Source organism: Elephas maximus, chromosome 15 (assembly GCF_024166365.1).
Source record: "Elephas maximus indicus isolate mEleMax1 chromosome 15, mEleMax1 primary haplotype, whole genome shotgun sequence".
NCBI classification, from domain to species: Eukaryota; Metazoa; Chordata; class Mammalia; order Proboscidea; family Elephantidae; genus Elephas; species Elephas maximus.
The window spans coordinates 10,486,501-10,510,783 of NC_064833.1; the positions used below are offsets into that span (position 1 = coordinate 10,486,501).

The window sequence follows — 24,283 nt, forward strand, 5'->3', positions numbered from 1 at the left end:
TGCCCAGAAGGGATGGCAGAGCGTGGCGCCATGGTCCTTTAGGAGAAGAAACTGAGGCGGAGAGACACACCGAAGTACCGCTGCACACGTACGAGCTCCCATATGCACACACACAAGCACACAGATGCATTCTCAATTCACGCACGCTCCAGCAACGCGCACTCGGAGACCCCGAGCTCCCGGGCCAGGAGGGGGCTGCGGAGCCGAACCCCAGCCTTCCGGGAGCCCCTCCCAGCCGCGCCCCTGCAAAGGCTTGCGCAACAGGCGGCGGTGGCTCCGCCGGCGCGGGCTGCGCTCTACCCCAGCCCAGCCCTGCGCGCGGGCGGAGCGGGAGCCGAGCCCGGAGGAAGGGACCGGGAAGGGGTGGGTCTCCGCGAGGAGCGGGCCCGGGAGGGGCGAGGGCGAGGGCGGGGCCGCGGCGCTTATAAAGCCGCCCTCGGCGGGGACATAAACAAACCTCGTCTGGCTTGCCGCTCCGCCCGGGAGCGCACGCCCATCCTCGCGGTTTGACTTGGCTCTGCTGAGCGCCGCGCCGCCACCAGGCACCAGCTGCTTTGCCCTTCTCCCTCTGCCTTAGGTAAGCCGCCGCCCTCCTCCTCCCGGGCACGTCGAGAGGCGAGAGGGGTGCTGCTGGGGCGCCTGGGCGGTCCTGTGTGGCCCCACGGGCTCCCGGACGCGCCCCCCCGGAGCAGACTGTGAGGGCAACCCGGTGGCGCGGGCGCGGGCACCGCTGGCGTGGGGGTTTCGGTTGGGGAAGAGGAGATAAAGACAGAACCCTGTTCACCTTCACCTCAGCTGGGGTAGTGGGAGTGGAGAGCGGGCGGGGGACACCTGGATTCCGCTGCCCGGGCATACTCCCAGCACCACAGCTGGCGCCGCCGCCTGGGAGCGCGCTGGAAGTGGGGGTAGGAGGCAGGACGAGGGGTGTGTGAGTGAATGAGTGCCTGTGGTGGGGTGTAGCCCAGAGTATTGCGCCTGGGGAAGGGCAGATTGTGTGTGCGCGTGTGTGGATAGGGGTGGTTAGAGGTGAGTGGCGCTGGAGAAGGAGCTGGAGAAGGGGGCGTGGGTGTGTGTCTGGTTCCCAAACTGAGTGGGGAACGCGGGGATCTGAGGGGCGAGGGTTGATCCAGCCCCGAAGCCGGGGTGGGGTGTGTGTGTGCATGTGTATTAGGAGAGGGTCCGGGGTATGTCACAGCCCGTGCCACACGAGCGGGAGCGACTGTCCGCGAGCGCCGCTGGGCAGGGTGTGTCCCTGAGGTGGCCCACGGTTGGAGCTGTGGCGGGCTGGACATATGGCCCTAACAAGAGGGGTGGTGAGCACATCTGGCGGCCCCTGCGCTGACTGGGGCTACGGATGGCGGATGGCGTCATTTTCACCTCTGCCCACTTTACTTGCTTTCCTTCCCTCGCCTGCTTTCACGGCGGGCCTCTTCTGCCCTCCCCGGGGGAGAGCAGCCAGAATTGCTCGTCCATTCCTGAGAGAGGCGCTGCGGTCTCTGATTCAGCGTTCAGGAGGAGACTCTGGCAGGGTGTGTGGAATGCAGCCACCAAGCTCCTGGAGACAGACACTGTCCCTGCTTCTGTCAAATTAGCAGCTGAAGCTGGGATTGATTCCTTGCAGGATTTCTTCCCCCGCTGCTGGGGTCTGTGCCCTGCCATCAGAGGCCCTTGTGGGTCAGGGCAGCACCCTTTCCATGGCTGGGCGGTTGGGGGCCTCCTGGTTTTGTAGTGCCCTTGAGTAACCTTTGCCCACAGACTTCCCCTGTCCTATTCGCGTGGTTCCTTTAAGTAACTGGTAACTATTTAAGTTTCAAAGGGAGTTCAGCCAGTGGCCACACTACACAGGAGGGCTTTAGCCTTCTCATAATGGCCCTCAGCCATACTTCACCTTCTCCTAAACCAAAAAAAAACCCAAACAAACCAGTTGCCCCTCAGTCGATTCTGACTCATGGGTATCACATGTGTGTCAGAGCAGAGCTACTCCATAGGGTTTTCTAAGCTGTGACCTTTTGGAAGCAGATCACCAGGTCTTTCTTCTGAAGTGCCTCTGGGTGGGTTTGAACTGCCAACCTTTTGGTTAGCAGCCGAGCACTTACTGTTAGCACCACCTAGGGACACCAACCTTCTCCTAAACCTAAAACCTAACTTTTGCCATCAGGTCAATTCTGATTCATAGGGACTCTATGGGACAGAGTAGAACTGCCCCACAGGGTTTCCAAGTAGCAGCTGGTGGATCCCAACTGCTGACCTTTTGATTAGCAGCCTGAGCTCGTAACCACTGCAACACCAGGGCCCCAACCTTCTCCTAAGCCACTTCAAATGACCGTAAATCTGAATGGCTTTCTTACTATGAACATGCATCTTCAGGGCCAAACCCCCCACTCCAGCCTCCTCTTGTGTAGGCATTCTGGAGTCTTTACTGAGTTTCATAAACGTGAATTGAAATAAGGAAGATACAGAGAGTAAGAAGCCCAGCACCTGCCCTCAAGTTGCTCACCGGCTGGTAGGGGAGATGGCAGATGAAGGTACAGACCATAGTGCTGGGTGGTAAGTGTAGGGCCAAGCAGACACCCAGGCCAGGGTGGCACGGGGTGGGGGCCCCAGAAGGCAGGAGGCAGAGAAGGGCCCAGAGAGTGATGAAACCAGAAACTAAACACCTGTTGTCTTCCAGTGGATTACAACCCATGGTGACCCTATGTGCGCTCAACTACTAACCAGGAAGCGCTTCCGCAACGGGAAGCGAGTCCAGGATTGCTAATCTCTTGGTCGGATCTCTTGGAATAGAATATAGACTCACACATGGACCTGGGCCAACCTCTTCCCATTTTACAGATAGGAAACTGAGGTCCAGAGACAGGAAGCGGCCTGCCCAAGGCCTAGCTGGGACTAGAACTTGGTTCTCCAGAGTCCCTCTCCAGGGGTCTCTTGGCTGGGACCATAGGTGGTAAAAGGGATGCCAGGTCTTGACTTGGGCCCATCTGCTGTTGGAGGAGCCACAAGAAATAGCATCTTCACAAAGATCCTCGTGAGGAAACTTTCAAGGCAGAACGCGGGTGTCCCTCCCTCCCTCTCTCCCTCCTTTCTGTCTGTCTTTCTGTCTTTTCGTGTAAATCAGGTGTTCTCGAGAGATGAGCAGAATCAGTCTGATTCTAAAGGGTTCAGTGGTGGCAGCCCTCAGGGAGGCTGTGGACTGGCCGCAGGCTGCCCCCTCTAGGCCAGACCGCACATCTCAGGGAGCCGTGGTGCCAGAGAGCACCTCTGCAGGGACCTGGGAAGAAAGATTGCATTGTGTCTTGCAAATGGTCTGAGGCCGCAGTTCTTGGGACCCAACTCCAGAGAATCTCATCCAAGGCGTGCCTCAAGGCCTGAGGCCCTGCGCCTTGGAGAGGAAGCCAGGCTGATGAGTCAGCATTGAAGACTCTAGCCTCTAGCCGGGAGCCCAGAGGACAGGGGGCTGGGCTCAGGCTGAGAAGGAGGACAGAGGAGAGACAAGGGAGGGGACATCTCTCTCTCTCTCTCTGGATCAGCTACTATTTCCCCTCATCTTCCTTTTTACCCTTGCAAAACCTCTGCCTGGGCTGAGTTCGCCCCATTGAGTGGATGAGCAAACTGAAGCTAGGGGAGTTTGGCCAGGCTTTGAACCAAGGCAAGTCGGACTTCAAAGCCTTTGTTCTTCTCCATGACAACATGTCGCGGTGACCAGAGAAATCAGGTTAAAGTGAAAGGTGCAGAAAGGCAATCAGGAGCTCCCTGCCTCAGTTTCCTCTTCTGTAGGATGAGCATAATAGACACTCTGTGATTGGGGTATATAACTGCTAAATGAGTTAATCCGTGTAATAGAGCTGAGAACAGTGCCTGGCTCATGGGAAGCCCCATGTAGGCATCTGCTGTTATTACTAGACATACTTTAGGCATCACAGAAGACATACTTAGGCATCTCCTCGCAATTCTTACTATCTCTCAGCCTGAACTCCCACACCCTCTTCTTTGTGATTGTTGAACTCTTCCTGTTTCTCCAGAAAGCCTCACTGGCTCTCCCCTGGGCCTGGAGGCTGGGCTGGCGGGTTTCTGCTTCCATGGTGCCCTCGTTGGCTCTCACTGGGCTGTGATCATCTCTCCACTTGTCTGTTTCCCCTTCAGACATGAGTGCCTGGCACATGGAGTCCCTGGGTGGTACAAAGGTAACAGCACTCGGCTGCTAACCAAAAGTTTGGAGGTTTGAGTCAACCCAGAGGTGCCTTGGAAGAAAGGCCTAGCAATCTACTGAAAATCAGCCATTGAAAACTCTACGGAGCACAGTTCTACTCTGACGTGCGTGAGGTCACCATTCGACAGAGTCAATTTGACAGCAAATGGCGTTTTTTTCTGCCTAGCATGTAGAATGTTCCCTTTTTTTTTTTTTTAAAAACCTGGCACATAGTTGGCACTCAATCAATGCTGGGCAAGAAAGAAACCACCTTTTATGAAGGAAATAACTTGCACCGTCTTGCGTAGGAGAGATTGGAGGGCCATCCCAGAGGGTGGAAGCAGCGAGACCATTTGGGGTAAGGGTCCTGTCAGCGTGCTGGGCACCGACCTTGAGGACAAAGAGTTCTGTATAAAAAGGCTATTTCCGCGTTGTCTGGCAACACTGGCTCCGTTTGTATGATTTCAGCAAAGTATCTCACAGGTCATACTGCCTAGCTCATGCTTGTCCCTCAGATTCATAGAAAAATCTCTACCACCACCAGTGTCCTCCTTTGGACTTCCAGTTCCTGGGCTTCTCCCCCCAGAAGGTCTTCTCCTCTCTGCCAAAACCACTACCGGAACTGCCAAACATCCCGGAGAATCTACTGGAAGATTCGGGGTGTGGCACAAAGAAGGGGTGGGAGATGACTGGATGGTGGAGACCTTCCTCTCCCCACGACTGTGTTCCAGACACTCTGGCTGAACCCTGCTCCGGGCTCACACAGGCAGAAGTTCTGTGTCAGCTCCAGCCAGAACCCAGGAAAGGCGGCTTTGGCGTATCTGAGAGTGGGGCTAGGTTTTGTCTTCCCTGGTTATTCTTTTTTCATTCTTTTAGCATCAGACAACTCATTGAATGCCTACTGTGTGCCCGGCACTGGGGACCTTCAAGGAACTCCTAGTCCAATTATCTTCTCAGCACATGTGCATGGCTTTATTGGTTTTGATCATCAAGTTTTATTGATTTTGACTTTGAGAGTCTTGTTCTCGACTTCCCTTCCCCTGAACTGGGGAGCTTTTTTGGAGGTCTTTCAAGTCCCCTCATATTGTTTATGGGGTTGATTACATGAGAAAACATTTAGAATTAGGGCTGCCCACTTCCTCATCATCCCCAGAGCTGCGAGTTTTAACAGGCCCCCAAAACATCAAGAGAACCTGCCAAGTGCCTTGTAGCTTGACTTCAAAATCTCTTTGACAAAAAAACAAAAAAAGATTGTCCCCAGTATAGCAGGGGTGTCCAAGGTGTATCCTGAGGCTACTTTTCTTGAGGCCAGTCCAGAAATGGGACTGTTTTCTGGACCTTGCAGGGGTTGCTGTATTCAGGCGAGACACGGTGCCAAACGGCAAGAGTACGCATTGACTTTTTTTTTTTTTTTTTTACCCCCTTTTAAATTCCGTTCTATAAAGAGTCCAGTGTGCTGGAAAGAACACCAGCTTTCATGTGGTTTTGAAGTCAGGCATGTTGTGGAGGGGACAGAATCTGGGCCAGTTGCTGACAATAACAGTCGATGCTAAATGTGTCAACGTCCCCTCCTGGTCTCCCTTCTTTCTCTTTCACTCATGGACGCCGGGGGTCTATTGTCTGCCCTCCCCAAAGCTCCACACCTACCCCCACCTCAAAAGAGTGAATGTCACAGCTTTCACTTGGCTAGGAGGATCTAGACATGTGGCCTTTGGGAAGTCAGTTTATTTATTTTGCTGTTGTTGTCGTTGTTCAGGATATACACAGCAGAACATACACCAATTCAACAATTTCTGCGTGTACAGTTCAGTGACATTGATTACGTTCTTTGAGTTGTACAACCATTTTCACTCTCCTTTTCCAGATTATTCCTCCTCCGTTAACATAAGCTCACCACCCCCTATGTTTCCTATCTAATCTTTCGAGTTGCTATTGTCAGTTTGATGCCATATGGATTTTAATAGAGCACAGTGTTCAAAGCAGACATTCTTTACTAGTTAAGCTAAACTATTGTTTGGTTTAAAGAAGACTTCAGAGGATATTTTTGGTTTAAGGTTTAAAGATTATCTCAGGGCAATAGTTTTGGGGGTTCATCCATGGCTCCAGAAAATCTAGATTCCATGAGTATTTGAAATTCTGTTCTGCATTTCCCCCATTTCAATTAGGATTCTTCCATAGAATCTTCCATGGAAGTGTTCAGTGATGGTAGCTGGGCACCATCCAGTTCTGGTCTCATGGCAAAGGAGGCAGTTTTTCCAGGAGGCAATTAGCCACACATTCCATTTCCTCCTATTCCTGGCTCCTCTTCCTGGGGAAGTCAGTTGTTTTGGAGCCTAGTGTTGCTCATCTATAAAATGAGATGGACGATAATAGTCACCCTCTCCCAGGGACCTCCTTGAGGAGCAAATGAAACAATGCAGTGAGCACTTTTTCAAAGTCCTGAATTTTGCATTTTAGGAAGGTACTTTAGGGGAGAATAAAAAACAGAGGTCCTTTTGAATGCTGTGAAGGGAGACTAGAAAAGTCTAAGATGCAGACTTTTCTAGAAAGTCTGAGTCTACTCCTGGTAGACTGCAAGGTGTAGGAAAAGCTCGTGACTCCCCCAGCTGATCACACACACATCAAAGCCTCAAGGTCACATGTAGCCCATCCTTAGAACAGCACTTGGTCACAGGGTGGAGGTAAGATTGAATTAACCTATGTCAGCTTGAAGCTTGTTGATTTGGGGGCACATCTCATAACCTCACTGGGCCTCAGTTTCCCCACCTGTCAGATGGTGACCATGATGGTGGCCAACCCTGGGGTTGCTGTGAAGCTCCAATTAAGTCCAGAGTTTGAAGCCCACGAAGCACTCAGTAGGTACCATAAAAGTTCCTGTTGCTGTTATTATCATCCTATGTCTGCGTAGGCTTCATTATAACCCACCTGTGGCCAGTCTTCCTGGGGCAGGAGAGTCCTGGAGCTCCCAGGCCATCCCATGGATGTTTCTCTCCTGGATACCTGCCCTCTGCCCTGTCCAGGGGTGCTCGCCCAAAGAATGTGCAGATGCGTCCTCACGGGTGGCTTTCGCTGAGTGGATTGCCAGAGCTGGAGGGAGGCTCTTGGCCTTACAGATGGAGGACTGAGGCTGGGAGAAGGCGAGGGACTCAGGCCAGGTCGCGGGGCCAATCCAGGCAGAGCTGAGCTGGGCGAGAGCTGTGGTAAGACCGCTGTGCCCACCGCCCAGTTGTCTTAGTGAAGCACTTCCCTGCCTGGATCCCCATCTGTCCTGAGCGTGTGGTAGACCATGTGATGTCCACAGAACACACGCAACTGTACATGTTTTACAGATGGGGAAACTGTGGCCCAGATGAGGAAATGACCTCATCAAAATCACAGAGCAAGAAAGAGGCAGGGTTCTTACACCCTGGACTCCAAAGCCAGTGCTCCTGCCTCTGCAGCCAGGCTTTTTGGGAATGGTAGGCTCCGAGTGTCCCTACGCTCCCCCCATGACTGGTTAACAATTCTCAAGTAGCCTCGGATTGCTTAAGTCCCTGGGGCAATGTTCTTCCTTTCTCTCCCCAAATCCCGGTCTTGGCTTCCACTAGGATCCGTAAGTTCCAGCAAATTGCTGACTGGCCTCCTGGGTCTGTTGAACCAGAAAGGCATTTGCCTAGCCCCTCTTTGGGCCTTTGTTACTTGTTGACTCATGTTGCAAATGGCGAGGAAGCCCCCTGGCATGGTGCCTTGATAGCTGAAAGCCCAGAGGCATTTGCTGAGCACCTCCTGTAAGACCCCTCCTTGCTGAGCATTCTGGGAAGAGCAGGGTAAACACCGACTGTGTCCTTAAAGATGTCCCCATGTCTCTGATTAAAGTGCACTGATTAATTAAGCAGCTACTGTTTGCCAGATTTTATGTTCCATATTTAATTTAAGCCCCTCTGCTGCTCTCTGGGAGCAGAAGTCATCATGCCCATTTTACAGATGAACTGACTGAACCTATGAGGTCAGTTAACTTGGTCAGGATTACAGAGCTGATAAATGGTAATGCCCAGGTCTGGCCCTCAAGTCTTCCCGCTAGCTCCTGGCTACCTCTCACTTCTCTGACGTTGGTTTTCTTCCTGGGGAAGGTGGTAGAAAGGAAGAAGTGGGCATACAAAGCCATCCTGCAGCTGATGTTATGGCCTGGAGACCTGCTGATGCACTGAGCAGGATTTTAGCCGAAAAAGACCGGTCCAGACCCAATTCCTTGGCTGGAGGGACTTCTGTCTGTGCTTCCTGGAGAGCAACGGCAGACAGATGGGCAGCAGGCAGTCAGGAGTCAGACCCCAGGCTTCCTGCCCCCTCTGCTGTGTGTGGTCTTGACCTCATTCACCCCTTTGCTAAGTCATCTCTTTGGCCCTTTCTGGCCTTGACATTCCGGGACTTTCCACGAGGCAGCAGAGATGGGCAGGACTGGATTCTAGGCGGGTCCTCAAGCCCAGAGAGATGCCTGTTGAACTTGCTGACCAAGTGGGGCCGCGGTCAGCTAGAGGGGGTAACCCCCAGTGTAGGCTCTGGGCTGGGGCCTGGTGGCTGCGGGGGCACCAGCCAGAGCGCCGCAGACCAGATCCACTGCTGTTTGCCCCTTTCTCCCGGCTAAAGGAGATCACAAACACTTGTAAGACAGCGTCTACTCCTGGAACTGCTTCCTAAAATGAGCCTTATGACCTTGGGGCTGTGAATTTGAATTTCATAGAAATAAATTTTTGAGGAACAGTGTGGTGAAGAAATAAGAGCGTGAGAATCTGACATCCCCATCCCGCTGCTCTGTCCTTGGCTGTCTGTGATCTCAGGATGGTTGTTCAAACCGTGGGGCGTCAGCCTGCTCCTGTGGATCTGGTGGTGGTGGTCCTTTGTGGACCTGCAGGCTGACCCCCAACAGGGCTAACAAGCACAGAAGCTTCCTCTGGCCTCTGCCTTTTCCAGTCTCTCAGCAAACTTCAGAGGCCGGGACGCTTAGCACATGCTTCTTGGTTTAGAGGAGAGTTAGCCCGTCTTGGCACTATTGCCATTTTGTGCGGATGATTCTTTGTCATGGGGGCTACCCTGTGCATTGTAGGATGTTTAGCAACATCCCTGGCCTCTGCCCAGTAGATGCCACATCACCTCCTACAAGTCATGACAATCAAAAATGTCTCCAGATGTGGCCAACTGTCCTGTGGAGGTGCAGAAAACAAAGCAAAAAAAGCAAAAAACGAACAAACAAAAAAACCCCAAAACAAAAACAAACCCATTACCGTTGACTCCAGCTCCTCACAACCCTGTAGGACAGAGTAGTACTGCCCCGTAGGGTTTCCAAGGACCGGCTGGTGGATTCAAACTCCTGACCTTTTGGTTAGCAGCCTAACTCTTCACCACCGCGCCACCAGGGCTCCTTTGGGGGGCACAGTTGCCCCCAATTAAGAAATGCTGGGATAGTTCTTGGTAGCTTTATCTCTGGGCTTCCCCATGGCCCTGTATACACTGAGGGGCAGGGTAGATGAGCCCTCTCCAGCTTCAAAAACAATGATTCTCAAGTACTTGATATTTATGGACAACTTGCCATGTTTTGACCCATTGGTCTGGGAAGCTATGTTGCAGGAAAGGAAAAACCAGTGTGGGGTAATGAGGTTTCACCAGGGGTATGACAGACTCCGAATTCATTGTTTAGGAAACCGGTTAGGGCTGAAACGTAACTCTTCTCCGTTCTGAAGGAGGGTGAGTGAGCCGACGGGGGCTGCAGCTGCATTCTAAAGTCGTCATGGAATCTGGAAGCCACAGAGAATTGGCCAGGCCGAACTACCTCATGGGTTCGAGTCCTTATAAATACAGAATTCTTTTCAGGGCATGATTTCATTCTGCGGTTTACTGATAATTTAAACAAAAACAGTTGTTGTCAAGTCAGCCCTGACTCATGGCAACCCCATGGGTGTCAGAGGAGAACTGTGCTCAGTAGGGTTTTTAACGGCTGTTTTTTGGCAGTAGATCTCTTTCTTCTGAGGTGCATCTGGGTAGACTCCAGCCTCTGACCTTCTGGTCAGCAGCCAAGCGTGTTAACTGTTCGCACTGCCCAGGGACTCCAATAACTTAAAAGTGAATTTAAATCTTAAAAAAGCGAATTGCTTATTAAGCAAATTTCTTACTATTAGCATTGCTTATTAAGCTATGTCACACCTGTCCATCTATTCGGCAGGTGAATTGTGACCCAACTTTGCACCTGGTATAAGGCCAGGAGCTTGAGGTAGAGAAGAAAACAGGTCAGGTAAGCTACCTGCTCTGTGGTGCTTACAGGTGATGGGGGGCAGGGAGGACATGGCTGAGGCCTCACAGCGGCAGAGCTCCAACTTTGCCGATCAGAGGGTGTTAAGAAGCCCTGTGAAACATGAAGTCCTTTCACTCCCAGCATGCAGGGTGGCAGTGCCAGGGCCCTGGGTTCTGGAAGCCTCCCTGGGCTGTGTAGGCGAGGTGTCCCACAGGCCAGGGTCTCGGGACCATGAACATGCTGAATTAGCAAGGCCGACAGACCTCAGCTTTTCATGCCTCCTGCCTCCGAGCTGGCAGTTGCCCAGGAATGCTCACAAATATAAAATGGACTTTGTTTTTGGAATGTTCTGTAGCAGAAGCTCAAAGGGTACATAAAGGCATTCTTGTGGGACTGGGTATCTACTGGGGAAAGTGGTGCTGGGGCCCTAGACTAGAGCATCCCAGGGTAGAGCAACATCCGCCCATAGAATGCCATGTGTTGGCACTTGGGGTCCTTTGGGTTGGAGGTGGCCCCAGCTCTGCTGCTGACTGACATCTAAGAGCTATTTCCCAAGGTTCCCGTGGATTCAGGGCATTGAGCTTCAGAGGACCACGAGCTGGGCTTGCAGAAGCTTGAGTGCTCTCTCTGGCCATTACATTTGAGGGACCTTTGGCAGCTCAAAGCCCTAGTTCCGATGTTGGAAAACAGCAGAGTGACAGTGCGATGACAAATAATTAGCATAAACCCCAAATCCCCACGTTTTCACTTCTCTATTTAGTTTTGACACCAGCCACCTATGCGGCAGTTCTTTTTCTGACTAGTTGCCTAGAGCTAGGTCAAGTTAAAAGGACACTGTCCTTCAGACTGCCAAATAGATGGATGCCAGCTGCAAGCTTCGGAGCTCTCCAGTCCTGGGCTCTCTGACTTCTGACTTATTGGTTACAGATTCAGGGGTTTCTCTCTGCTTCTTCAGGGTGCCACCTGCAAGCTCAGGCACCCCCACCCTGGGGCTCCCTCACTTTTGACCTCTGGCTCCCACTACTGCTTTGGGTTTCAGAATTTGCTGGCACAGCTCTCAGAACTGATAGAAAGTACTATACTTGTGATTACAGTTTTATTGATCAGAAGATGAACACAGATGAAGGGATTCATAGGGTGAGGTCTGGGAGGGTTCCCAACCCGGAGCGTCCATGTCCTCAAAAGGGACGTGCTACCCAGCCATGTGCATCGATGCCTATCACCAACCAGGAAGCCCGTGGGGCATCCGAGTTCAGAGCTTTTACCTGGGGTCTCATCACGTAATGCACACTCTAACCTTTCCCCAGAGGTTCATCAGTGTTATAAGATAGTCATGAGGTATTGCATGGTGGGTCTTTCTGGCCGGGCCAGCCCCCACTCCAGAGCGCCTCATCACCTCACCTAACCTGTCAGTTAGGTGTGGTCTAGGAGTCCTTACCAAACCCACTGCTGTTGAGTTGATTCCTACTTGTGGCAATCTTGTAGGACAGAGTAGAGCAGCCCCATAGGTTTTCCAAGGCTATACTCTTTACAGAAGCAGACTGCCACATCTTTCTCCCACAGAACCTACCTGGTGGGTTCCAACCTCTGACCTTTTGGTTAGCAGACAATTCCTTGATCACTGTGCCACCAGGGCTCCGAAGTCCTTACTCAAAGACAGTTAAATTCCAAAGTATTTTTTAGAGATTATGTCTCAGGAACTGAGGACAAAGAATGATTTCTTTGGGTAAACTTAATGTAAACCCCACAGAGGGCTTTGGTCAGGCTGTTCCAATCCAATCAGGAGTTTTCCAGTCCAGAAGGTCTGGGTCTGAACCAGGAGGATGGTCTGGCCCCTCTCTCTTGTCACTTTCTCCTGTTCTCCTCTGCCCCACCTGCCACACCGAACCCTTACTCTGGGGTCTTTGTGCCTCACCCCAGGTGTTGGCGAACATTTGATTTTCCCAATTTGACTACTGATCCATAAGAATAAACATTCATACTTCCAGCTCCCAAGAAGCTTTCTCCCCAGGGAGGCAATCTGGCACCATCCAAATCCCTCCTGAGCACTGGCCTGGTCCTTCTGCGCCTGCCCCGTGGCAGAGCAAAAGAGCATCTCTTGCCCTGCCCTTTTGTTTTCTCACCTCCCTGCTTTAGCTCATGGCATCCTTTCTGCCTTGATGGTCTCTTTTCTTCCTCAATCAAGCTTTCAGTGCCAGTCACACCCCTTGGCATGAGGCTGTTCCTGCTTCCTGCCCTCCTCCCTCCCGCCACAGAGCAGAAAGAGTGCACAGAGGTAGATGGGAAGAGGTGTCTGTCACTGCCTGCCCACCTGCTGGGGTTAATTGTGAGAATAGAGCAGGTTGCAACATGTAATGTGCCTGCAAGTAGCGGGCATTCTGTGAGCTTCTGTCTCCTTTCCTTTCTTCCTGGTCATCAATCTGGGGCTTCCTGACTTTGGGGTTGGTGAGGCGGGTTCTCCTAAAGTGTGGTGAGAAGTGTCCTTTATGGTGGGTGAGCCTGGACTTCGTGGTTTGGAGTCCCAGTCCCTCTGTTTCATCAGAGGTAGTTGCATCTATGAGCCTCAGTTTCCTATGCTGATAAATCTACCTCCCCCAGCCCCCAGGGGTCAGACCGGGACTGGGCAGTGGGTTTGAATGGGGCAGAGTTAACACTTGTCCTTTTGCCTTCTCATTTTTTCTCCTTGAATTTGCTTCCCTTGGAAAACATTCCTCAGTGGAAGTACTGACCTCCTGACCTTTGTCTCCTTGCAGGCAGGTGACAGTAGAGACATGTCTCGGGACCTGCAGGACGTGGACCTGGCCGAGGTGAAGCCTTTGGTGGAGAAAGGGGAGGTGAGTGGGGATGTCCCTGGCTGCCCTCCCATCACAGCACATACATGTGTACACACACACTCATACATGTATGTGCACAGCACACATACACACATCTGTGTGCATACATGCATGTATGTACACATATATGTGCACGCACCCACTTTTTCCTTGTTCCCAGTAGGTCCTCTTAGGCAGGAATGCAAAGGAGGGTGACAGGCACTGGTTCGAGTCCTGGCTTGGCCATTAAGTGCTGAGAAGTTGTTGGTAGGTCCCTTGACCACCTCTCTGGGCCTCTAGCCACACCTCACTGCTCTCTTTTATAAAGTGAGGGCATGAAACTACGAGTCCTCTAAGCCCCTGCCACCTCCGAATATCCTGAGGTTCAAGGACATGCCACGTGAAGCCCAGTTGCTCACAGGCCCTCTGCACCCGTAGCTTAGTGGTTAAGACCAGTCCACACAGGTTCAAATTCTGGCTGTGACAGTAGGCAACATGTGTCCCTTGGCGAATCATCCAGCCTCTTCATGCTTCAGTCCCTCATCTGCAAAGTGGAACCACCAGGACTGACTTTGTAGGGCGGCTAGAGCATCTGCAGAGTTCAGAGTGTTGGAACATCTGGTTAGAGAAAGCGATAGTACCAAGAAGGAGCACACACAGAGAGTCAAAAGCTGGAGCTGGTGAGGTATGCAAGGACCCAAATCCATGGCTTTTAGGAGTAGTTCATGAGAGATGGGATTTTAATCCAGAGGCTGGGCAGTCATGGCGGGAAAAAGAAATTAAGAAGGACGATGACATGGTCAGGTTTAAGTTTTAAAAGTTTAGCACATGGATTGGAGACAGAGAGATCAGTTAATAGGCACTTACAATCCTGGATCTCTCAAGCTTGTGGTCAGCTCAGAACTTCAGATCTTTATTCACCACCTTGGGGTATATCAAGACTATAGTCAGAAAAGAATCCAGCTAAGGTATCTACTTTCCTGCTGGGCTGCTAGTCTTTAAGGTGAAAAGGACATTCTGTCTTTGTTCAGAATTAGGGAAACACCACAGGGGAGGGCAGATATAGACGCAGGCCTTGAAGGAGCCCCATGGTTTCTGCCATGGTTTCTCTGGCCCAGAAAACTGAGCACTGACCACCTGTCATTTCTCCACAGACCATCACCGGACTCCTTCAGGAGTTTGATGTTCAGGCAAGTAGAGGGGGTCGTTTTGCTCTTCCCCTTTCCTACCCCATCTTCTCTCCTTCTTGCCATTGGTTTTAAGTAACTCATTGTTCAAACCTGTGGGGTAAGGGGTGAGAAGACGTGGTCTCAGCTAGATCCCCACGCCCTAGGCAGAACGGCACCGGCTGGTTTGGGTTCTGGCCATAAAGCAGGAGCCGGTCGTTCTCTGTAAAAGCGGCACAGAGAACCAGCCCCTTGGGCCTCGCGGGGTTGGGCAGGGCTGCAGGGCCTGTAGGGAAACAGCCAGACTAGATGGGCTGAGACCTCATGATGGGACGGAATGTAAGGAAGGCCTGATGCTCTTGGCTCCTGCTTGGGAAAGTGAAACCAGCCTTCTCTGCAGTTTGCTGGCTCACGACTGAAGCATGTCCATCCCCCTCAGGGGTGCGTCTAGAGCTTTCTCCAAAAACAAACTCTCAGGAGAGAAGGCTGGCCTCTCCTGGCTGAGGGCGGGGTGTAAAGCCACAGGCTAGGTCAAACCTGGGAGCTGTAGTACTGGACTCATTATTCCAAAACTTGTGGGCCTCACACATTCCAGGACACGGGAGTGAGGCAAGGAACCTGAGCACATGTGGGCTTGTGAGCTCCACTGGGGAGAGGACAGGTGCTCACAGACAGGTAAAGTACCATTGAGATTTGCTCACCCGCACATCTACCTGCGGCTCACACACGTATCCCAGGCTGCCAGCACGTTCTGAGCTCTTCATCTCCATCACCTATTCCATTCCTCCCAGGCCCCTCCCCTCAAATAAACACCTGGCACATTTACTATTTTGTCTGCTAACTGCAAGACTGGCAGTTCAAACTCACCCAGAGGCTCTGCAGGAGAAACACCTGGCAAACTGCTTCCGTAAAGATTACAGCCAAGAAAACCCTGTGGGGTGGCTCTCCTCTGTCACGTGGGGTCACTATGAGTCCACTACACAGAACCTAACAACAACAACCCTGTTTGGCAAGGAGACAGGGAGGTACAAGCGGTTTATGATCGGCTGCTGATGCAAAGGTTGGTGGTTTGAACTCACCTGGCAGCTCTGCAGAAGATAGGCCTGACACACTTTTTCTGTAAAGATTACAGCTTAGCAAACCCTATGGAGCCCTTCTACTCTGTGACACACGGGATCGTCATGAGTCAGAGGCTGACTGGATGGCAGCTAATGACAACAACACTGTTTTACAGCTGGGGAAACTGAGGCACAGAGAAAGAGGACAGCTAGAGAGCAGGAGGTATGACATCTGACCTACTGCTGTTGTCTGCACCCTCGTGAGAACAGGGAAAGATGGGTCACGGGCCATTGCAGCTTCCAAAGTGCAGCCAGCTGTGACAGCCACAGAGCAAAGCTGTAAACGGGCAGCCCCAGGGGCAATCCAATCGTCCCAGTCTGGGCTGGACTGGGCTGAACTGGACTGTGCTGTGCTACCTTTCGCCTGGCAGGAGCCACCAGAAACTAATTTCTCTGTCACTGAAATGCCACTTTGTCATCCCCATGCACGATGCTCCCCCGAGGAGGCAGCTTGCACACTCTGGTGGTGCCTTTCTGCAGCTGTGTGGTGCCGACCAGGCTGCCTCGGCATCCAGGCTGCAGTCCACCCAGAGTCGGCACCTGAGGGCACGCTGAACTGCCCAGAAAGATGGCCTCACCCCCACCCCCACATTTTGGCTTGTTGACCCAGGGCAAGTTCCTCCACCTTCTTTCAGTCTCAGTTTCCTCATCTGTGAAATGGAAAGAGTCACTCCAGCCTTGGTTATGTGGCAGGGTAGAGAGGAGAGCAACAGGACGGTGATGTAGCCTACGGCAGACTTAGGCCACCAGTAACAGGCCCTGTCGACTCACCCTATTGTGGATTTTTAAAATCTCGGCTATCTATTCTGGAAAACCTAGAAAGGGTAGTTTGTTTGTTCCTGGTGATGTAACTCCTCACTTTTGTATTGTGCTTAATAGCTGTCAAAGCACTTTTGTATGTTCTTGTCCTAGGAGCCCGGTGGTACAGTGGTTAAGAGCTTGACTGATAACCAAAAGGTCGGCAGCTTAAACCCACCAGTGGCTCCTTGGAAACCCTATGGGGCAGTTCTACTCTGTCCAATAGGGTCGCTATGAGTCAGAATCAACTCAATGGCAATGGGTTTTTTTGGTCCAAGGACACAGGTGGTTGGTAAAGCAGAGAACAGCACTGTGGCGTGTGTTTCTAGGGTGCGTGTGGAAACCACCACCTCTCACTCCTTAGAAGAGGAACCCAAACAAACACATAAACAAGTAAGCAAACATGACACTTCAGGTACTAGGCGCTGTGCAGCCAGGTGATGGGGTAAGATATGGCTGGGGTGTGTTTTAGATTCAAGGTCAAGGACGGTTTCTTGAGGCCGTGACATTGAGCTAGATTCCAAATCACCTTTGCACTCTCTATTAAAAAGAAAGAAAAAAATCTGGCCAAGAACTGAATAAGACTTCCACAGGCATCTCTTTAACCCACTGCAGGGTGAACTGATGTAGGACTTAAGACTCCAGGCACCCTGATGGCAAAGCACTTCCCTGTCTGCGTCTCCTGGGTTCCTTGTCTGCTCATTGAAACCTCTGGCCAGTTCTTCAGGAGCTGCATCTGAGAAGCCCGAGCTGCTTTATTTTGTGAACCGGAAAGCAGCCAGTGTTATTTCTTGAAAAATATTTGGCACTTTAGCATTTTCACTAACGCAGGCAGACCCTCCCTTCCGACCATTCCCAAAGGAGTCAAGAATGTAAGCTTTTTTTCTTTTCTTTTTTTGGCACGGAGCAACACGCAGTCTGCAGCCCTGAGCTCCGCAGCAGGGAGAGTCCCTGGAGGAGCTGAGACGTTGTGGCTGCCAGACCAGATGGCACTGCGGCCTTGTCTCACTCACCCTGGCTGACATCGCCCTAGGGGGTCTGTTTGTTTTGGCCTGGGTGATGTTTTAGGCAAATCACTCGGTGCAAGGCATGAGAGGTCCTTCCAGCTGCTCTCGGGACCCTGCGTCGCCCCTGCCCGGGAGAGGTTCTGAGCCCGCAGAGCCTGGGCTGGGCGAGCAGCTGGCTTGACGTGCCTTCACTGGGAAGGGAGACAGTTTGATCTGGCTCAGCAGGAAAGACTCTGGCGTCAGGTTCTGGGTGGTGAGGGGGGAGTGTGGAGCATTTTGGGTTCTGGCTTATTTTCTTTGGCTAAAATTTCAGGACTCCCAGAGTTGGCAGATGCAGCCATAAATCTTCTGCTTAGGTGGGGAGGCTGAAGCCTGAGAGAGGAAAGACTTGTCAGAGGCCCCGAGGGGAGAGGGGGGAGGGAGAGGATGACTATTTGCCCACCCATTGTCTCTCTGCATCCTTGCCAAGGTGGGTGATGTTACCAATATTCAGAGGTGTTCAGGAACCTACCAAAGGGTACTATTGAGGTGCGGGCTGTGGTGGTTCAGAGGCAGAATTCTCACCTTCCATGCAGGAGACCTAGGTTTGGCTCCCCACCCGGTGCACCTCAAGTGCAGACACCACCTGTCTGTCCATGGAGGCTTGTGTGTTGCTTTGATGCTGAACAGCTTTCAGCAGAACTTCCAGACTAAGACAGACTAGGAAGAAAGGCCTGGTGATCTACGTCCAAAAATCAGCCAATGAAAACCCTGTGGATCACAATGGTCCAATCCCATTGTGCATGGGGCTGCCGTGAGTCGAGCCAACTCGACGGCAGCTAACAACTGTCACGATAGCCCTCAGTTTAGGTCCATCTGACTCCTAGAAATGTAGCAATCATGAAGTCGTAATAGCTGCCCTCTCTTGCGCACTAACTGTGCCAGGAACTGTGCTGAGCCGTGTCCCCACATCATCTCTTTTAACCTCACAGCCGCCCTGTAGGGGAGATGCTATGGCCATCCCCACTGCACTGAAGATACAAGGCCCAGAGGAGTTTTAAGGGATTTGCCCAGCATCACACAATGACAAGGTCGATGGCAAAGCCTGACTCGGTCGTCACATCTGGAGCCAAAGTCCATGTAATTAATGTGGAGAGGGAGCGGCAGATTTGAGGCCACTACCCATAATCCCCAACTCACAGAAGTTTTCTATTGCCCCAAATTGCCTCTCCTGTTGGAGTTAATTGGAATTGATTTCATCCTCCTGAATCTTTAGTTATTCGGATGGTTTGATTTGATTTGGTTTCCATGGGAATCTGTGTTTGTGTGCTCCCCAGGGCTCTCTGGGAAATGAGTTAATGTCACCCACAGTGCCTGGGGGGAGATGACTGGTGGGCAGGGTCTCTGAGGTCTGGCGCTCCCAGACTGGTGGGCTTGGGCTAGGGTTTGGGGGCATCAGTCTCTGTCCAGGGGGCTGATTTCTTTCCGTCCTTCTGGAAGCAGACCAGCTCACAGGGAAAATGGAAACAGTGACCTTTTACTAATTCTTTCCTTCTGCATAGTTGCTTCTTGTTCTCATGCCCTCTGGCTGAAGGTGGGCAGAACCCAGAGGCTTGGAAATCCTCAGCCCACCATTTCCTATCCCCCTCCGCCCCCTGCCCCACTTCCTAGCAAAGCCAGGGGGGCTTAGAAAGTCCCGGGGACAGATGGCACAGACACTCATCTGGGTCAGAATGAAATGAGGCTTTGGAAAATAAAGCCTGGTGATGCCTCCGCTCCATTGTGGGCTTCCTGGGACGGCCCTCCTGGTGGAGGGGGGACGAGGGGAGGGCTGCCCACCTGCCCTCCAGGGGTGCAGCTCAGATTGATCTCCAGGGGTCCTTCCAGATGCCCCAGTGTGGGCTAGGTCAGGACCCAGTGTAGACGGTGCTGCAGAAAACACACAGTGGGGCAGAAGTGGGTTCGCATCCAGCTCTGTCGTTTGCTAGCCAACTGGTCGCTTGACCTCTCTGGGGCTTAGGTTTCTAACCTGGGGCCAGGGGCGAGGGGTATCACTGACCCCTAGGGTGCCTAGACCACTAAATAAACACAGCATCAGGCTCAGCAACACGCTTTCTTTGGCCTTCCACCCCCACTCCCATTGGTCCATGCTTTCTCTTTCCATGAAAGACTTTCCCTCTAATTCTTTTTCCTCTGGAGACTGAGGTCCTCCCTATGGGCTCCAGTTCCACGCTGTCTTCCCAGACTGACACCGTTCACACACAAGCCCACTTCCTGACTCTGTAACTTCCTCTCGTTCTCCTGAGAACTTCTTTTCCTGTTCTCGAAGTGATGACAAGATCAAAGGAGCCTGAGTAATGAGAGGGGTAGCCACCCGTCCAGCTGAGGTCTTATCTTCCAAATGTTGCCAATGGGCCCCGTTGTGACCCCAGGGCTGGGGTGGGAATTCGGCATTGAGAGCCCAAGGGCCTACCTTGAATCTTAGCTCTGCCACCTACAGCTGTGTGCCTCTGGGATCTTAGCCAGGGCTTTGAACAGGTTTGTCAGGTTCCAACCCCTGCTGAGAATTTGCATCTCTAACAAATTTCAGGGCTCTACGTAAAAAAAAAAAAATTTTTTTTTTTTTACTGATGATGCCGGTTAGGGACCAGTTCTGAAAACCACTAGTAGAGCAGTGGGTCTCAAAATTTATGACACATAGGAATCACCTGGGGATCTTGTTAAATACAGATTCTGATTCAGTGTGGTGAAAACGTGAATTCTCAGCAAGGGTTAAAACTGGAAGAATCAGTTTGAAGCCCTGATCTTTCTACTAACAGCCAAGGAGCCCTGGTGGAGAAATGATAAAGTGCTTAGCTGCTAACCAAAAAGGTGGTGGTTTGAACCCACCCAGCGGCTCTGTGGGGGAAGGATGTGTCTGTTCCCGTAAAGATTACAGCCAAGGAAACCCATGGGGCCGTTCTACTCTGTCTCATGGGGTCACTATGAGTTGGAATGGACTCAATGGCAAAGGGTCATGGGTAAGCAAATGCTATTGTGTTCCTCCCCCACACACCCTGCCCTTACTTAATGGAAAGGATCAGAAGATCAAAGACCCAGCCGTACCTCCCCCTCCCCCTCTGTAAGGACAGGCCATAAACAAAGATGGCGGGGGGGGGCGCACACTGTTTTACAAAAAGATAGTGGGATGAGGGGAGCTGGCATTTCTCGGCATTTTCTCTTGAGTCTCTCGTGATTTGCTTTCCCCGCCTCGACAGGCGATGATTTAAGGCTAGGTCTGAGTAGCCACTGCGGCCTGTTTTTCCACAGTGTTGTTCCTCCCCTCTCTGGCCATGCCTTGACCCCAAGGTAGGCTAGACTGAGGGAGGAGGTGGCAGCCCAGCTCAGTGGCTGACTTAGAGCCTGTGTGTCATCCTCTTAGAGCCAAATGGGTTTAGTGTGTCCCCAGAGCCTGCTGGGAAGGAGGGGATTAAGCACGAGGCGGCAGCAGCCGGTCCCCAGAGACTCGGGGTCATCCAACCATCAATTAAGCCATCAGGGCTGGCTCTTATGGCTGCACAGTAATGGTCTCTGGAACGTTGTCTGTAACTACCAAAGTGGGGGAAGACGCTGCGATTTGCAAAACATTCCTAGGTCGCTGCTGTGGTTTCAGTCTTGGGAGCAGCTCCCTGGAGCAGGTGGGCTTGCTGTTGGCCTCAGTTTACAGGACAGAGCGTCTCAGAGAAGGCTTAGCTCTTGGCCAAGGTCATATGGTAGGTTCATCATTAGGGTTAATGTCATCAACAAGCCATTGCCCTTGAGTTGATTCTGACTCACGGCAACCCTACATGATTCGGAGTAGAGTTGTGCCCAGTTCTGAGATTTTTCAGAAGTAGGTCACCAGGCCTTTGTTCTGAGGTACTTCTGGGTAGATTCGAACTGCCAACCTTTCATTTAGTAGCCCAGAGCTTAACTGTCTGCTTCACCTAGAGATCCCTTCACTCCACAAATAATGCCCTAAACAAGTAAACGTTTGCTATCCTCACTAGTCTAGAAGGCCTAGTACAACTGGCCATGAATGTCCCCAGCCCTAGACTCCTTCCAGCTTACTGCTCTCTCATCCTGAGCATGTAGCTTTTGTCCTCACACTTGTAAGATGGCTGCTGGAGCCCCAAACATCTCATCCACGTTCCAGGTAGGGAACAGGTGGAAGGGTGAAAGACTAAACTCATTGAGGCCAAGTGTGGCCCTTTAAAGAGACTCTCCTGGAAGCCCCTGCCAGTTCTGCTGATATCTCTGGCCAGAAACGAGTCTCCCTCCCATCCCTGGCTGCAAGGGAGTCTGGGAAGGAGGGAATTTAATGCTGCTGCTTGGCTCAAAATTGGAGGTTTTTCATAAAGAAGAAATCAGGTGTTTGGGAGGGTAACCCACAGAGTCTGCCGTTAAAAAAAAAAAAAAGCTCATTGCCATCGAGTCGATTCTGAGTCATAGCAACTCTACAGGACAGAGTAGAACTGCCCTATAGTGTTTCCAAGGCTGTAATCTTTGCGGAAGCCAGGCTGCCACATCTTTCTCCCGTGGAGCAGCTTAGTGGGTTCAAACCACTGGCTTTTCGGTTAGCAGGCAAATGCTTAACCACTGCACCACCAGGGACCCTTTAGTTTATATAAAAGCTCCTTAGCCACACTGACAGCCAAAGGCAGTGTAGACTGTGTGGATCCTTAAGCATCCCCTCTAAGCCACACCCTGTCTGCAGCACAGCCAGCCTTTCCCTCTGGGAGTTGGAGGCCTGGCTGGGGAGGCAGTTATTAAGCAGATACTTGTAATCGTGGGAAGTGCTACAAAGAAGAGAACAAGGGGCCACGTGTCCTATGTACCGTGGGTGGCAGAATAGGCCTCCCCAAGAAAGTCCTGTTTGTGTGAAGCCTTTCCCAGCCTGACACACCTGCCTGCAAAGACACACACACCTGGCTGCAAAGACACACACACCTGCAGTGTGTGGTGGGGGGATGGATAGAGTAGATTGCATTCCTCTGTCCTGTACACCAGTGTGTCCCAGGCTGTGCTCCAGGAATTGATGGTCCTTGGAAATGCTGGGAAGGAAACAGTGATCTGCAGTCAAAGAAATGTGGGGAAGCTGGCTGCCTGCACCCCGTTGAGAGGGTCCCAGTTCTTGGCATAACACCTGCCACAGAGTGTAAAACAGAGACTCAAAGAGCACAGGCTTTGGACTCTGTCTTGAGTTCAAATGATGCTCCACCATTTTAGCTGTGTGACTTTGGGTAAGTTACTTAACCTCTCTGGGCCTCAGTTTCTTCATCTGTAAAATGTAGACAGTACTTACCTCCGGGGTTGTTGTGTGGATTCTATGAGAGAACATGCTGCATATCCAAGGTTCTGCCCACTCGCCACGGTAAAACCCTCTGCTACGTGTACTGGGAATCCCCTTTCTGCCTGTCGCTGTGTTCTGAGCTATTTATTCCTTCGACTTCTGAAGACCCCAGGGCAGAGGCAGCAATCTCTCCAGAGGCTCAGAGGGGGTGGGGGAGGGCCGAGCTTGGGCTTGAACCCCAGAGGCTGCAGGCCGGTGGGGAACGCTGCTTGGCCTGCGCAGGCATTTATTTTTAGAGGGAGCCATGCAGTCAGCTGGGGAGATGGGGCCAGCGAGTCAGAGGGGACAATAGAGACTGTGGGGCCCACAATGGACCATTGTTCCAATTGAGTTCGGGGCCAGGCCTGGGCCCCCGCAGATGATCCGGGGCCCCACCGGGGGCTGGTGCGTGGCTCTGTTGTTGGTGGATTTTTCCAGAGCTTGCTCTGGGCACTGAGGGGAGGAGAGAGGGTGTTGGGAGCCTCGTTCTGTGATAAGCCCCTGGAGCAGCTCTGTGCTGGAGCGGGCCGCGCCTTTGTTCTCTGACAGGCAGCCCTAGCAGGTAGCGGGTGTCTTCCTCCCCCTCTGCCCCGTTTCCCTCCTTGTGAATGTTTACACCCTCTGTGCGGTTAGGGCTATAGGGCTATTCTCCCCATCCCACAGAGTTGAGTGGAGGCTGAGAGGTGCACCCCTGGGCACCTACTTCCCAGACTCCCTGAAAGACTTCTAGTTGCTTGCTTTAGGGGTCGTCAAAGTGAGGGCCAGTGGCCCCCTGCATCCCACTGCCTGGGCTCCGGGGGGGCAGGTTTTTGTTAAAACTGAGATCCTGCTTTCATATTCTGGAGGTGGAGCCTGGGAAGTGGCTGCCTTTATTGATCTTTGAGCCAAGCTTCTCAGAACCATCAGTCTGACAGGATTGGGGAGCTACGCTGCTCTGCCTCCCCCCACCCCTGAGGCCCCCCAGCATGGATTAAATCCTCCTCCTCACTATCCCCAGAGTGCCCTGTGTGTCTGTATCAAGCTCAGGCCTTACTGCAGCCTCCCAGGCCCTCTGCTAGCTACCCTACCACCAGCTCCCGAGTGCTCATCCATTCATCCCTGGATATCCCCTCACCTCCCCCAGGTGACCAACGGGAACTCCCATATACCACTACTACCACCAGAGGCCCTAAGTCGATTCCAATTCACAGTGACCCCGTGTGTGTCAGAGTAAAACTGTGCTCTGCAGGGTGTTCAACGGCTGTGACCTTTTGGGAGCAGATTGTCAGGGCTCTCTTCTGAGGCACCTCTGGTTGGATTTAAACTCTGAACCTTTCAGTTAGTAGCTGAGCACTTAACCATTTGTACCACCCAGGGACTCCACTACCAAAAACCAAATCCATTGCCATTGAGTCAATTCTGACTCACAGCGACCCTGAAAGACAGAGTAGAACTGCCCCCTAGGGTTTCCAAGGCTCTAATCTTTATGGGGGCAGACTGTCACATCTTCCTCCTGCGGAGCGGCTGTGGGGTTCAAACCACCAGTCTTTTGGTTGGCAGCTGAGTGCTTAACCACCGCACCACCAGGGTTTCTTTAGGGACTCCAATAATAGGTGCTTAATAAG

General features: G+C 52.1%; 1 protein-coding gene across 3 annotated transcripts in view; it reads left to right on the forward strand.

The window, feature by feature from the left end:
- Window positions 1–438: 438 nt before the first annotated feature.
- Window positions 439–24,283, forward strand: part of NDRG1 (N-myc downstream regulated 1) — a 56,816-nt gene continuing 32,971 nt past the window's right edge. The window contains exons 1-3 of one of the 3 annotated variants that reach the window (XM_049854073.1): window positions 439–577; window positions 13,202–13,255; window positions 14,416–14,451. In XM_049854073.1, coding sequence (XP_049710030.1) covers window positions 13,220–13,255; window positions 14,416–14,451 — 72 coding nt within the window. In that variant the 5' untranslated portion in view covers window positions 439–577; window positions 13,202–13,219. Of the gene's footprint in view, window positions 578–13,201; window positions 13,283–14,415; window positions 14,452–24,283 lie in introns of all 3 variants that reach the window. The other 2 variants (XM_049854072.1, XM_049854074.1) reach the window with 2 other exon arrangements.